The sequence below is a fragment of the Leptopilina boulardi genome, unplaced genomic scaffold (genome assembly GCF_019393585.1).
Source record: "Leptopilina boulardi isolate dan_hultmark-lab unplaced genomic scaffold, ZJU_Lbou_2.1 LbouV2_384, whole genome shotgun sequence".
Lineage (NCBI taxonomy): Eukaryota > Metazoa > Arthropoda > Insecta > Hymenoptera > Figitidae > Leptopilina > Leptopilina boulardi.
This window is the reverse complement of record NW_026137956.1, coordinates 777735-794648: the sequence shown is the minus strand read 5'-3', so window position 1 is coordinate 794648 and position 16914 is coordinate 777735. Positions and strand designations below refer to the sequence as shown.

The 16914-nt window shown below is 27.7% G+C and overlaps 1 protein-coding gene across 1 annotated transcript in view; it reads right to left on the bottom strand.

Annotated features, from left to right (window-relative positions):
• Positions 1-676: 676 nt before the first annotated feature.
• LOC127288310 (extracellular signal-regulated kinase 2-like) overlaps positions 677-16914 on the bottom strand; it is a 34269-nt gene continuing 18031 nt past the window's right edge. Inside the window, exons 9-11 of the mRNA XM_051315700.1 lie at positions 4507-4629; positions 4261-4409; positions 677-2073 (exon numbers count right to left, since the gene is read on the bottom strand). Of these exons, the coding sequence (XP_051171657.1) occupies positions 1507-2073; positions 4261-4409; positions 4507-4629 (839 nt within the window). The 3' untranslated portion in view covers positions 677-1506. The remainder of the gene's footprint in view (positions 2074-4260; positions 4410-4506; positions 4630-16914) is intronic.

The window sequence follows — 16914 nt, the reverse complement described above, 5'->3', positions numbered from 1 at the left end:
GAGGCAGAAAAGTTTAATTTACAAAAATTAAACTTTTGGAGTGCAAAGTATCACTTTCAAACATTTTTTTTTTATTATTGAACTGTACAGTATATTAAATAACGAGGTTGAATTATCGACTTACTGAACTAAAAGTACGTGAGCATTCTATTTCCTAACATATATATATAAAAATTACTTTATCGCCAATTACAAGAATTTTTTTTTTTATTTCTAAAGAATAAAATTTTTTCCTAACGAGATTATATTGTTCTTTTATTTGTTTTCACTTTTCAGTGTTGCAAAGTTGTGTAAAAATATTTTATCACCATTATTTATTGTCGACAATATTTAATAGATTTAATTTTAATTAATATTTTGTATATATATATATAATTTGATTGATAATTATTTTTTTTTAAATTTCTCAGTTCTTTGTCATATTACCAAAAAAAAAATCTCCAACTTATATTATTAATTTTTATTTTCTGTTTAAAAATTGAAAATTAATTTTTTAACACATGCTCAGATATTGTAGATTTGAATAGAAATATATTATAAAAATGTTAAAAATAAAATATACTTTTTATAAAATATACATAATATAGAAAATATAAAATTAAATACCAAGAACTAAAAAATAATCCCTAATTCTTCTCTTTTATATTTTATATTTCAAAATTTTTTCAAGATAATAAAAAGAAAAAAAGTTTACAAAATTTCATTTCAACTGTTTAATAATAGAGATCATAAAAAAAAAGTTGGGTGCTTCTTTTTTTTACATTTACTTGAAAAACTTATTGAAAAGTTGGTAAATTTTTTTTCACACACAAACTTTAGAGGGAAACTTTTTAGATATTAATTTTTTTATATCTCATAATAGAAAAGTTTTTGATGTTAAAAATACAAGACTATTCTTTTGCTTTTATAATAAAAACGTCAGAAAAAAAAAAGAATCTGAGCAAAGGTTTTTTTTTTTTTCTATAATTTTCAAACAGAATTTTATTTTTTAATTTTTTCTACTTTATTCTCCGTTAAAATTTATTTCTTTTGATTTTGTGAAAAAAAAATAAGTTATAAAAATTCTCGTTTATAAACATTGGTCTCTCTTCTTTTTTTTGATGGTTTGAATTAAAATATATATCAAAAATTTATCATATATGTTAAGAAATGCAATGCTCCATACATTATAGATAGAGGAAGGAACTTTAAAGAATAATTCAACCTGTATAATCAGTCGGTGAATGAAGTGGCAATGATATATTATGTCGAGTGAGTTGATATAATGACATAGAATTTAAATAAAAATATTCAATTATTATTTAGGTTTCTCAGTAAATTTTAGGATTTAGTATTTGGATTATAAAAAAAAAATCAAAATAAATTGACAATGTTGATGTTATTAAATATCTGTAAAAATATTTATACACAATATACAAGAGTTTAAATAAAATTATCAAAAAAAAAAAATTTTTTTTTTTATCGAAATTCTTATAAAAAAAATTACTGAGAAGCTAAATTTAAAAACTACCATCTGATATTTCCACTTTTTAAATCTCTGTAAGCCGATGCTGTAATTACACCATGATTTTGACTGAAACTATTCATTGATCTTAATGAGCATTGAGTGGCTGTTGAAGGTTTTTGAATATTATTATGTCTCAAATTATTTTTTATATTTTGACTACGAGTAATTGCACTTTTATGACGATTATTTTCAGTATCAGGTAGATAAATTGGATTTTGACTAAAATTTCTTAATTGATATGAATTTACACGATTTTTTAATAATGCTGTTGGAAAACTTTGTGTTAAATATCTTTCAATAACATTATTTTGAGATGTTGAATCACAATAATTAATTGGTGATGAATCACCACAATTTGTTGTGATAAAATGTTTAGTAATATTATTAGGAATTTTTGTTTGAATTTTTGATTGTTCATGACTAGATCGTTTTGGCAATATTACTCTATAATGATTGTTGTTTATAAGTTTGACATTTTGAGATGTTCTCTGAGCAATTTGAGATTTAACTCCCCTTCGTAATTTTGGTTGTGATGCTCCAACATTGGACCTACTGCCGATATTGCACTGAAATGGAAATTGTAGATTCGTTGAATTTAATGTATATATACGTATATATTGATTAGAAATGTGAGAACATTTATATATCTAGATATATATAGATGGAAAGGGAAAAGAGATAAACGCAGGTTTTGATTTATTGGTGAAGATGAAACAGCAGATCAGATATCTCAAATATAAAATTTTATGATATATATATGAGAATAAATTTGACAAAAATTATTTCTGCCACAGTGAAGAAATTGGGTAATAATGTAAAAATTATTCGAGAAAATTTACAATAAAACATAATTTATTGAATAATTTTTGAATGAGAAGAAGGCCTAATAAGGTTATGATGTTTTTAATATATTTTTTCTTTATTGTACCAAAATTGAACAAATTGTTGTGTGGAAAGTTACAAACACAGTTTTCCTAAAAGTATCAAATTGAGACCAAAAATTGCATCAAATCTTTGCAACGTTTTGATGCACATAAGTTATATCAAAAAGAGATCGTTTTGTGTATCATTTTTAGAAATGATTTTAGAAACGGTCTCATTTTTTGATGCAAAAAATTGAATCAATTTATATCAATCATGGCCGAATTGAATCGACTCAAAATTAAACGAATTTTTTCAGATATTTTGGTAATAGTACAATTGCGGAGACCATTTCACTATTTAATTTGAAAATGAAAATAACAGAAAATCAAAGACAATGTGCAATTCGATAATTAAAAAGTGACAGCTTATAAACTAACCTAAAATGCATGAAAAAAAATTGGTCGATAAAATCAATATAGCCGAGCTTTTTAGAAGGTAGATGGCAGCACTCATCTATTTTCTTTCTTTAAATTTTTTCTGAATCGTTTTTATAAAATGCAAAACTGCCATCTACCTTCTAAAAAGCTCGGCTATATTGATTTTATCGACAAATTTTTTCTCATGCATTTTAGGTTATGTTTATAAGCTGTTACTTTTTAATTATCGAATTGCACATTGTCTTTGATTTTCTGTTATTTTCATTTTCAAATTAAATAGTGAAATGGTCTCCGCAATTGTACTATTACCAAAATATCTGAAAAAAATTCGTTTAATTTTGAGTCGATTCAATTCGGCCATGATTGATATAAATTGATTAAATTTTTTGCATCAAAAAATGAGACCGTTTCGTGTATCATTTCTAAAAATGATACACAAAACGATCTCTTTTTGATATAACTTATGTGCATCAAAACGTTGCAATAGAAAAAGATACAACCAAGTTTACTGTGAAATTTACGTGAAATAAAAATTATCTTCAACTTTATACAAAAAAAAAAATTATATATTTTCAATCTCGAAAAGTGTGAATGTTTGCATGTCATTGGTTGAACAAAAAATTTTAAGCCAATGAAATAAAAACAATTGCAAAACTGATGAAGTCAAGTGAAGTACTATTTGAACATTTTAATAGTAAGTTGATGACTTCAGCAGTACATTGCACAATCTCTGAATTGTAAGGATAACAAGTGATTTTATTACTGATGAGCAAAATTATTACTTTTAATCTGATGTCAAATTGTAGTTGGTAGTGAATGTTAGGTTAGGTTAAATATATTCGAAACTACTTGAGTACAATAAAGAAATTTATGTTTATATAATTTGTTAAATTCATTAAAAATTTGGTTAAAATTTAGTAAATTTAAACAATTTATTAAAATCATCACAACCGTATTAGGTCTTCTCATTCAAAAATTATTATTATATGTAAACGGTTTTAACGAAAAGGAAATAATTTATTTGAATTTAAAAAAAAAAATATACGAAATATCACATCTGCATAAGTTTCCTTCAAAATTTTTTTTATAAATTTTAAATTCTAAAACTTCTAATTGTTAGAAACAAAAGATATGTTTGTTAAGATAAAAAAGCAAAATGTGACAAAAATTATAAAAATTCTTTGAAATAAGGGATATAATTTTTTTATCAATAAAAAAAATTTAATTATATAAATAAATTCCTAATTTGAGTGCTGAAAAATAAAAAGCATGCAGATTAAACCATGGGATTTTATAAATTACAATACCTAAATATATCCCATACGACATGTTGCCTGTAAAGAGAATGTCAATTTACACTAGTGCCATTTGTTTAATTAGTCGCCAATTAGTGTGATGAGTATATAAAAGCGTTTTCGAATTAAATTTCAATGTACATATACATATACTTACAACTATTTGATCGGATTGAATTGAACGTTGTGACTTGGACATTGACTGCTGTTGTGATAGATAAAGACAACTTTTTGCTTGACCAGGTGGCATTTTTTTAAAATTGCTACTCATCAAATTGTAGGCATATTGAGCTGCTACATTTTTTCCTAATTGCAAATTAATGAATTTAAAAAGAAGCCACTTTCTACTAAATTTCAATATAATGTATATATATATATCAAACTTCACAGTATATATACGTACCATTTTTCTGGATGATTTTATTATCACCTATCGTGTCCCTGGTTATTTGATTTTTATTACTTCGCCCCAAGCTATTTGAATAAGCGAATCCAATTGTCTTTTTTACAGGCAACTCAGTACGCGCTTTAACAAAAATGAAACATAATATTTTATTGAGTTAATATAAAAACTGTTCAATATAAGATGAAAAAAATAATTATTTTCGTATCCATAAATATTTTATTTATGAGAATGGCTTTTTGAGGACGTTCTTTGAAATTTGGCCTATAAGAATCACATTAATTAAGAATAATATGATTATTATTGTTTATTAATCATTTAATAACACAAGCATTAGAATTTTACTTTTTTGACAGTTGTCTAAAATTTACAAGTCATTTTCCAATGTTTTTGTATTTGAGAAAACCCCAAATAACAAAATTCAAGCAAATCCTATTGATTTTAAAAATAGTCGCCCGCTAAATTTTTTTTTCAAAAACAATTTTAGATTCGTATTTATTCGTATTCGACCTCAGAAACTCACTGAGTAACAAGTTTCAAGGAAATCTAATCAATTTTTAAAAATTCGTCCGCCATATTGGATTCGACAGTTTGAATTTTTTTAAATCTGATTTTAGATTCATATTTAGTGACTCCAAAAACCCCTAATAGCAAATAAGCGAATCTAATCAATTTTTAGAAATACAATAAAATGCAAAATGCAAAAATTTCTTCTTGATTATTTATAACTTTTATCAATGTATTTACGGAGATATCCGGGATGATTCAAATATTTTTTTAATTCTATTTTATAAAAAAAACTTTAAATAATCCAGACTTTTTACTGTAAGTATTTTATGTTTTGTCAAATAATGGATATAAAAATATTATATTGCATTTTATTGTTTTTTTTTGTTTTTACAGTAATCTGTAGCTATTTAATTGTAAAAAAATTTCCATTAAAAATCTCTTAAAATTAAATCAATTCGATCTAAGAATCTTGGGAATATATGACTTTTCCGAAACTCAATTATTTTTAAAATTATTAAAATTCTTTGTAAAAGTAAATGTAATAAAAATATTTTTAATCAAATTTAAGTAAAATTCAATATTTTACTGTAAAAACAATAATTGATTGTTAAAGAATGTGTATTAAAAAGAAGTTTAAAGTTAGTGAATTTTTAAAGAACTTCATTAAAATTAATAAAATTAATTAATTTGTAATTGACTTTTTATTTACAAATAATATTTCATATTTAACATTTACTATTTATTCAATTACTTTATTTTTCAAAAATATGAAATTATGTGATTTTATAATATACTTTTCAAAAATAGCAGACGACTTTCATTAGGGAAATCAATAGTTTAAGGCTTTTCCTGTTACGAAAAAAATTATTTTGAGTTAAAATTTGTTGTTAAATAATAATTAATAAACATTTTGTATTTTTTCTTAAAAGTTAGTGAACAATTCTAATTTTTATCCAATTTTTATAAACAATGGCTCATTTTTCTCTTTTAAAGATTCTCTACAATTCTGATTTTGTGTTTTTGTTAAATAATTGTTTGTATAAAAAATAAAAATTTTATTTGTTTATTAAATTTTGAACAAAATATTTTTAATAAAATTCAACAAACAGAATTGTAGAAAATCTTTCAAAGAGAAAAATGAGCTATTGTTTGTAAGAATTGCATAAAAATTACAATTGTTCACTAACTTTTAAGAAAAAATACAAAATGTTTATTTATTTATTATTTAACAACGAATTTTTATTCAAAATAATTTTTTTCCAAAATTGGATCTGTCGAATTTGGGTGTAATAAATTTTAAATATATTTTTAGTTCTCTGTTAAAAACTACTTTTTAGTTTGAGGTTATGTTAATGGGTTGTACCTCCTTGGATGTTTTCGACAGTCAATGGGTGTGTTAACACCCGGTGTCAACAGTTGTGCTCAACCTAAATTTTCACATAAATCTTGGGTGTTTGTTTTGAGTGGCCAATTCCGTAAGCTTCTCATTTTGATTGGCGCAAAAATTCAAAACTTGCAACAATTTATGAAACGGACTTTAGGTTCTAGTGAAATTACATCAAAGTAAAATCTACTTTTTGGGAAATTTAGTGATATTCCCTAAAAAAAATTCCACTACGACCCCCGGTGTTAACTCTGTTTTGATAGCGGTGTTATTGTAAGGTGTCAAGCAGTGAAGGAGCTTCTACAACAAATTGCATCGGTACCCTGGCGGATTGGGTAAACCGAGATGTAATCGAATTGGGTTACGATTCGGTCACGTTTCGGTTAGTTGTGAAAAATTGTCGTTAATCGACGCTTTAAACAGTAGACAGTGTTGAAAATTACTTTGTGAATGAATTTCTAAAATTAAACTATAGAGTGTCAAATGTGTAAGTGAATATAAGTTTTAAAAAAATAGATCGATTAATTAAAACAACTTTTTTCATTTCTTCAAATATATAAAAAAAAAATTTTCTCAATAAAATTTTTTTTTTCTCAATGACATGAGAAAAATTAATTGTGACAAAAAGAAATCTATTTTTCCCTAAAAAAATTGTCGATTAACGACAATATTTTACAAGGAATCGAAACGTAACCGAATCGTAACCCAATTCGGTTACAACTTGGTTTACCCAATCCGCCAGGGTATTTGTATCTGTAGTTGCATTGCATTTGCTACTGCATGTGCGTGTGCGTATCAATTTTCAGTTATGGAATATTAAATTAATTAATGAATTACTAATTAATTAAATCTATATTCCATATCTGAAAATTGATGTGCGCGCTCACATACAAGATCAAATGCAAAGCAAGTGCAGATACAAGTACTGATGCAAGTTGTTGTAGAAGCTCCTTGAAAATGGCAGATTTTTGAAAAAATGGAATTTTATAAAGGTAACTAAAATTTGATTTATGTTATTGTTTTATTTTTAAATATTTTTTATTCTGTTAAAATTTTAGTAAAAAAGTGTAAATTAATATTATCGATAAAAATAACTTTCTTGTCATGTATTAATTCAATTTAAATAGGTTCTTTGTAATTTTTCGTATTTAATGATTAATTAATGCATAAATTTTTTGATATTATTTGCTTTTTAATATATCATAAAATTCAATTGTTCTAAAATATATTTTCGTTTCAATTGAAAATAACACGTGCATCTAGCGTGAGTAACAGTAGCAGATACCAAATTTTAAATTAAAGCCCTATTCACATGTTGCAATTTGCCATTTTTGATTAAAAATACTTGAGCACCATTGTTGACACCGGGTGCTAACACCCATTGACTGTCGAAAACATCTCTTAACATCACCGCACGCTTTATTATTTATGTGTTTATTTTTCTTAAGTGAATTTATGGACATTATATTTATTATTATTATTATTGACACAACTGTCAAAAAATTGTGTTTGAGGACTAATTTAGTCTCTTGTCGCACTTATCGCCACACCACAATAAAGTGTATTAAAAATTTTTTATTTTAAATAAATTTAAAAAAAATCGGACAAGTGCGAGTTACACTCGCACTGAAATCGAGGGTTCCGTACTCGAAGCGAACTTATTTGGTATAAAAACAAATGTTTAAAAAATATGTGTTGTATGACATCTAATATAAGTGATACAAAAAGGAACAATTTTCTTGAATTTTACAAAATTGTTCCTTTTTGTATCACTTATATTAGTTGTCATACAACACATATTTTTTAAACATTTGTTTTTATACCAAATAAGTTCGCTTCGAGTACGGAACCCTCGATTTCAGTGCGAGTGTAACTCGCACTTGTCCGATTTTATTTTTAAAAAATATTTTACTAAAAAAATATAAGAAACATAATTTTATTTCAACTCGCAATATTTTTATTGTATTTACATTTTAAAAATATATTGAATATTAAATTTTATCTTTCTAAGTCAAAAAGAGATAAAACTTAAGATATTGATATAAGGCTAGTAGCTGCTTGTCAAGGAAAAATCGAAAGTTATCTAAAAAATAAAATTTGTTTATTAATTCCTGAAAAATCAACTCCAATCATCCTCGCTATATTTTTTTTGTAATCTACACGTAAAAATACGTCAAAATATATAAATTTGAATCACTGTAGAAAAACTTTTTTCGTTTTTTGCGGAAAAATACATTTTTTTCTGAAATTTATCATTTTTCTTCAAAAATTTGATAAAAATTGATCATCAACTCCAATCGCGCTTACATTTTTTCCCTGTGTTTTTCACGCAAAAATTGAGTTTTACAGCAAGTATGAACAGTCTGGATTGAATATTGTGTGCGCTAGGGAGAATAAATAATTTTTTTCGAAATTTTTGATTTTTCCTTGACAACGCTATGTAAATTATTCCGAATCAAGTTCGCTATAATTTTCCTGTAATTTTCACGTAAAAATACGTAAGTGTGTCAAATTTGAGCTCTTTATGTCAAAAGATGTGGCCGCTAGGGGGGGGGGTACATACTCATTTTTAGGTATTTTTCGTAAAAATTCATGGTTTTTCCTTGACAACGCTATGATAATCAACTCCAATCATGCTCGCTATATTTTTTTTGTAATCTACACGTAAAAATACGTTAAAATATATAAATTTAATTTCCTTTAAATAAAATTTTGTTCGTTTTTGGTGGAAAAATACATTTTTTTCCTAAAATTGTCATTTTTTCTTGAAAAACTTGATAAAAAGTTAATTATCAACTCTATTCGTGACCGCTTTTTTTCCCCTGTATTTTTCCCGTAAAAATACATTTGTATACTAAATATGATCTGTCTGGGTTGAATATTGTGTGCGCTAGGGAGAATAAATTATTTTTTTCGAAATTTTTGATTTTTCCTTGACAACGCTATGTAAATTGATCAGAATCAAGTTCGCTATAATTTTCCTGTAATTTTCACGTAAAAATACGTAAGTGTGTCAAATTTGAGCTCTTTATGTCAAAAGATGTGGCCGCTAGGGGGGGGGGTACATAGTCATTTTTAGGCATTTTTCGTAAAAATTCATGGTTTTTCCTTGACAACGCTATGTTAATCAATTCCAATCAAGTTCGCTATAATTTTCCTGTAATCTACACGCGAAAATACATATGTGTACTAATTTTCAGCCCTCCAGATAAATTTATGTGGCCGCTAGGGGGGGGGTACACGATTTCAAAAAAACCGATATTAATAGGGTTCCGAACCGAGTACGGAACCCTAAAAATATATATTTTTGGGTAAACTTTTTTTTTAGTAATTGCTTTTTATTGTTTATAGAGGAATGATAAACAATTTTTTCATTAGCAATATAAAGAATTTTTTAATTTATTACAAAGCTAATAAATACTCTCTTTAACAATACAAAAACAATATGATTGGCCAATATTATATTTTTGAAAAATATTGTTAAATATTATTAAAAACCTCTTATAAATTTCAAATAAAATTTGTTAGTAAATCAATAAATTGTATAAAAAGAGAAGTGGAAGAAGAATTTGAACAATTTACATTTTATTGTGAAAACAATAAATGCAGATTATGAATTTTTTTTATTGGTGCCCAATATTTGTATTTAAATAACTTGTTGACAACAAGACAAACATAAGAAAGTTATTAAATGGTCAATAATATTATACTGATAATAAAACAAAAAATATATAATATAGTTCTTTTTATAAAAGTTTTTAGTTGACAAACGCACAGGCGCGCAGCTGCCCACACGTCGGCATTCCCACCACCCGTTGGTGTGAGGCGCGTCGTTGTAGTGGTACAGATTACTACTTTTAATATGTTTTAATAGTAAAAATCCTTACGAAATAGTAATAATTGCTCCGCTTCATAATAAAAATTGCTTCGCTACTAGTATTAATTGTTCGGGACATTTTAAATATTACTCACAATCAGCTTTTAATAACAGTTATTATTTCTTGAGCAGTTCCCAAATTACTATTTGAAAGTAGTAATTTTTAATAGAAAATGTTACAATTACACAGGCACACAAAAAATAAAAAGCTGTTTGGCTGAGACACTACACTAGTCTATTTCCATGTATTTTTTCACGCTGAATCCGAATCCAAAGTCAGAATTATCAGATTGGCTTTTATTTTTGAGATAAACTCAAAAAACTGCTCAGAAAGAAAAATAAAATCAAAAAGTTAAAAAAAATTTGAATGTCACTGCGATAGTGTAATTCCATGTATTTTTTGTCGCTGAATCCGAATCCAAAGTCAGAATTATTAGATTCGCTCAAATTTTTGAGATAATTGCAAAAAAACCCAAGTAACAAAAAACTCAAAATCAGTTTTTTGGAATTATCTTCAAAAGACAAAATTTGAGCCAATCTGTCAATTATGACTTCGAATTCGGATTCAGTGTGAAAAAATACATGAAAATGCACTATCGTAGTGTTTCGGCAAAAAAAATTATCTGTGCCCCTAATTCAGAATTTTTATCAGTTTTTGGCGATTTTAGCTGAAAGAAATTTTTTTTGCCGAAACACTACGATAGTGCATTTTCATGTATTTTTTCACACTGAATCCGAATTCGAAGTCATAATTGACAGATTGGCTCAAATTTTGAAGAATATTCCAAAAAACTGATTTTCAGTATTTTGAGTTTTTTGTTACTTGGGTTTTTTTGCAATTATCTCAAAAATTTGAGCGAATCTAATAATTCTGACTTTGGATTCGGATTCAGCGACAAAAAATACATGGAATTACACTATCGCAGTGGCATTCAAATTTTTTTTAACTTTTTGATTTTATTTTTCTTCCTGAGCAGTTTTTTGAGTTTATCTCAAAAATAAAAGCCAATCTGATAATTCTGACTTCGGTTTTTTTTTCGCCCTAGGGTAAAAATGGATGCCATTCTCGAAAGGTAGAACAAATGGATGGCTTTTTCACCCGGTCGTCATATTTATTAAAATATACCTAAGTAACATGGGTCCAAAGGCAGCCAATTATTGTTTATGTTGACGTTTGCTGGCACACTCGTTCACGTCTCGGGCTGCAAACGCCCATGTAAACAATGGCTACCCTTGGACTGTTGCTGCTTAATATACTGTTTTGAAGAAGAAGAAATATTATTTTCATGTGCCGCGTTCAATAAGCCTGTTGAATCCTGTCGGGTGATCACGTGTTCGTGAAATTATCTAAATTTTAATTCTTTTAAGTTTAGTTTCCGGGAGTGCTCGTATTTTTTAAACCCGCGATCGAGTATGTAGGTTATTAATGTTTTTTCCCTTTACTTTTTTGTAAATTAAAATAATTTTTCAATGTCGGGAGTGTTCGTAATATTTAAAACCGCGATCGTATGTAAAAATTAAATAAGTCAGTTTCGTACAGTAAACACGTGGTTCGGGAGTGTTCGAAAATTTTAAAATCGCGAGTGAATGTTTTTTTTTGTGCCAATTTTGGAAAACACCGTTCGAGTGCAGCTCCAGGATGGAGATCGGGCATGGGCGAAGGGTGTCCACGGTAAGATTTTTTTATTTTATAATTAAAACTGCTGCCAAGTTGTGCTATAGAGTTCATTTAAAAACGATGCTTAAATACGCAACGTTTAACGATTTTTAAAGAAATAATTTTTTTTTTAGAATGAAAAATTCTATATTTTTTTTGCATGAAAATATATTTCTTTTAGTTTTTATTAATCAACAAATTATTATTTATTATTTTTTAGGAAAACAATTTTATAATTTTTCGTGTTAAAAAAAAAATTTTATTTCTAATCGTTGATCACAATTTTCTTAATAATTTTTGATTGGTTGATTTTAAAACTCCCGCTGAAATCTGTATACCAAGTGGATAATCTAATATATGAAAGTTCGATCAAATGGAAATTCGATATTTTAACATTTCTATCTAATGAAAATTCGGATAATTGAAACTTCGCGGTCAAATAAAGTATCGGTGAAATAGAAATTCTCTGTCTTAAAAATTTAGCTAAGAAGATTTTCTGTTAAATGACAATACTATTAAATAAAAATTAGATTGTATAGAAATTTTTTGAATAAAACTTTTGAATAATATCAAAATATGTCAAAAAATCGGGATGCATGATTATGTTCTAATAGTTAGAATTTTCAATTTATGGAATTTCATTTGTCACAATTATTTTTGAGCCGAATATTTATTTGTTCAAATTAGTATTTTGCAGAATTTTCATCAAAACAATTTTTTTATATTACAAAATTTTTATTTGTTCGAATTTTTATTGGTCAGAATTTTTATTTGCTCGAATTTTTATTTAACATAATAATAGGCATTTTAAAGAATTTTTATATAAGTAAAATTTCATTGCATCGAATTTTTTTTCAGATGAATTTTCATTTGTCCAAAATTGCAAATGGCCGAGCAAACACGGAAAAAAATAGTTCGTGAAACTTTCGTAAACTAGTAGTTCACTTTTGGACGGGCCCAAAGTTTGGAAATCTTTCATTAACTTTTTCCAAGATTTCACGAACTTTTTTTGTGCGCGTGCGCAGACATTGATTGTTATGAAGAGAGTGATGAACGTTCGTGAAATCTTGGAAAAAGACTAATGAAGCGCGTTCCACACTAAAGCGCGTTCCACACTTAAACTTTTCGGGCGTCCGACACGACACACGTGCCCCCTCTTCTCCATCTACCAAATGCATTTCCCTCCTGACGTAGGAGAAGTTAGTATTGAAGAGGGGGCACGTTTCACGTGTCGGGCGTCCGAAAAGTTTAAGTGTGGAACGCGCTTTAAGTCGGCTCTACAATGAACGTGTACGTGAACGCGACGTGCTGACGTCACCCATTTGATTAACATTGTGACGTCAGCACGTCGCGTTCACGTACACGTTCATTGTAGAGCCGACTTAATGCTGACTCTACATTGGCTGCGCAAACGTGTACGTGAACGTGAACGTGCTGACGTCACAATGTTATTCAAATGGGTGACGTCAGCACGTTCACGTTCACGTACACGTTTACGCAGCCAATGTAGAGTCAGCATAAACTTTTCGGGCGTCCGACACGACACACGTGCCCCCTCTTCTCCATCTACCAAATGCATTCCCCTCCTGACGTAGGAGAAGTTAGTATTGAAGAGGGGGCACGTTTCACGTGTCGGGCGTCCGAAAAGTTTAAGTGTGGAATGCGCTTGAAAGATTTCCAAACTTTGGGCCCGTCCAAAAGTGAACTACTAGTTTACGGAAGTTTCGCGAACTATTTTTTTCCGTGAACAATCGACAGAAAGATTTCGGCGCGATTTTTAAAATAAACCAATCAAAAATTATCCGTAAAATCGTGATTGGTTGATTTTAAAAATCGCGCAATAATCTTTCTGTCGATTGTTCGTTTGGCCATTTGCAATTGCGGACAAATGAAAATTCTATCAATTAAAAATTCTGTTAAATGATTTTTCGGTTAAGTATAAAAATTCTATAGTATGAAAAATCGGTTATATGGAAATTATATCAAATAATAATTCGAACAAATGAAAATTCATCTGAAAGAAAATTTTATGCAATGAAATTCTACCTAATAAAAATTCTTTAAAATGCCTATTATGTTAAATGAAAATTCGAGCAAATAAAAATTTTGACAAATAAAAATTCTGTGAAGTAAATTTTTGGTTATATAAAAATTCTGTAATATAGAAAATCGTTTTGATGAAAATTCTGCAAAATACTAATTCGAACAAATAAAAATTCGGCTCAAAAAATAAAAATAATTATGACAAATGAAATTCCATAAAATAAAAATTCTAATGAATGATTTTTAGAAAATGCGTCACAAAAAATCCAGAATTTTTGGCTGAAAGGATATTTCCTCTAAAAAGGAGGAAGCAATAATTAAATAGAAACATAAAAAAAACATAGGGCCATACACGGAAAGAAAAATTTCAGGAAAAAGTTCTGTAATAATTCAGTAACTCTGGATATGAGGGAAAAATTCAGAGATATATTTCATAACTTTTCATTTTGCTCGCTATGGAAGACTTCAGGATTTGAACCTGAAAAATTACGGAACTCGGAATTGACTCTGATGCGCAGTTAATCATTGCGCATCGCAACCATTGCCACTGTGTATGAGTGAGTATACACTCGGCATACAGTTTCTTATAGATTTCTGTACTAAGAAACAGAAGTTATGTACCTGTTTTAGCTTAGAGAATACACACCGGATTTCTGTACCTAGAGACGAGAGTTCAAATCCGCCTGCAGTCAAATTTTCTCTAAAATTAATTTTCTGCTTCAAGATTCTTAATAAAAATTGTTTCATGTTTGTGTTATATTAATAATATATGAGTTTGTATTTGATCGCTATATATAAATTGTCAAGTGTGGCGTAATAGTTATGTGTGTTTACAAAAAAATGTGAGTGATGAAAGGAAAAACAGAACAAAATTTTTTTCGTCTTTCTTAGCTAAGAATTTTCAGAAATAGTTCCGTAATTTTTCATATGAGGCTTTATATGAGAAATTCATGTAGTAACTCGTCAATAAGTAAGGCAGTTTCTTTAAAATTTCTGAAATGGACTAAACAAATTTTCATTTGATTTCTTCTTGAATTCACAGAAAATTAAAAGGTATTAAAATAAGCTGCAACGCTTATTATTTTAATCCAATTTTGCTTATTTTAATACCAAAATGGATTAAAATAAGCAAAATTGGATTAAAATAATAAGCGTTGCAGCTTATTTTAATGCCTTTTAATTTTCTGTGTTATTAATATTCATTTTAGCAGAAAATGAGAAAATATTTTAGTCTACCTTTATCAAAAATATTTTATTACTTATTCAAACAGATAAGTTTGAAAATATTCCGAAATGGTCGTAATATCCTGAGTTACTCAACTGAGTTCTGTAATTTTTCCTGAATTTTTTCTTTCTGTATACATAGAATTTTTGACTGCCCTTTTTATATATGTTTTTTTTCTAAAATTTTTTAGACTGAAGGACAGGAAGGAGGATGCAGAGAAAGCATGGCCCCTGCATAGTTCCCCGGTCTCCCCGCATAGAAGAGGGGCCACTGGGGGACTGGTCCAGAAGAGGCGATGCTGCCATCGCTCCGTCGAGGTGAATCCGCGATCGGCAAGTCAAATTTTTTTTCTATGAATGTAGCGACACTACCTGAAATGATTAATTTCTCAAATATAAAATTTTAGAAATTAATCACCAAAAATAACAAGACATTATTTTAAATGTACAAAATAGTAATTTCTACATTTAAAAATTTTGTAAACTGTTATTTATTTCAGGTTTATATGTTTTGATTTACCCCCCCCCCTTTTTTTTTGATTTTATTAATAATACTTCTTTACAGTTTAAATATTTTTTTTTACTTATTTACAGTAGTTTATAAAAATTTTTCGAATATAATTTCTCAGTACTTTAAAATACTTTTCTGAAAATTAAAACAAATGTTTAATCTATATCAAGAAAGTAAAATATCTTAAATTTTTAACTATATAAATTATTTTAAATTTTTATTAGAAAAATGATAAATTATTCAAATTATTACTACATTTTTCTCTGTCTTATTGTTTATATGAATGTTTAAGCTCAGGTGAAGGATGCGTCACGGGACGTAATCCCTAGTATAGGTCTATTTGCACCTGGGCGGTATGTGTGAGTGACAATCGTCAGGTATTCGCGCCCTTTAGAAATGGCTAGGGAGGTCGTTAGTTTTATGAATGTGGATTGCATGGTAAGCTTACCGAAAGATTGCAGTGTAAGATTACTGCAAGATTGCGGTGTAAGGTTACTGCAAGATTGCGGTGTAAGGTTACTGCAAGATTGCACAATAAGATTATCACAAGATTTCTCAGTAAGCTTGTACGTTAAACTTGTAGCAAGGTTGCCAAATAACCTTACTTTGAACCTAAAAATGTTTTTTTTTAATTTTTCGTCTAATTTATATATTTTTATTATATAAATTTTACTATATAAATTAAACGAAACATTTAAAAAAAAAAAATTTTATAGTTTCAAAGCAAGGTTATTTCGCAATCATGCACCAACCTTGCTACAAGCTTACCGTCCAAGCTTACTGAATAATCTTGCGATAATCTTATTGTGCAATCTTGCAGTAACCTTACACTGCAATCTTGCAGTAATCTTACACTGCAATCTTTCAGTATGCTCACCATGCAAGTTTGGGTCAGGTGGGACATTTGAAGCTTACGTGCTGTCTGGGTAGTTATATGAATTTTGCATGATATATCAGTGTCGCTATCTTCTTTTTCTCTTGTAAAAAATGTTGATTTATATTTATTTGGAAAAATACCTTTTTTTCAAATAAGACCGTAAATGTGATAAAATTTTTGTGTGCTTTTTAACAATTATTCTTTCAGGAAGATCATCGTGGTGAGAAAAATATTTTTGTATTACTTTTTAACCTTTTTGTATAAACGAAAATTATTTTCTTTTTAGGTTTAAACTAACAAACCTTTTTTCTTTTTAAGTTTACAC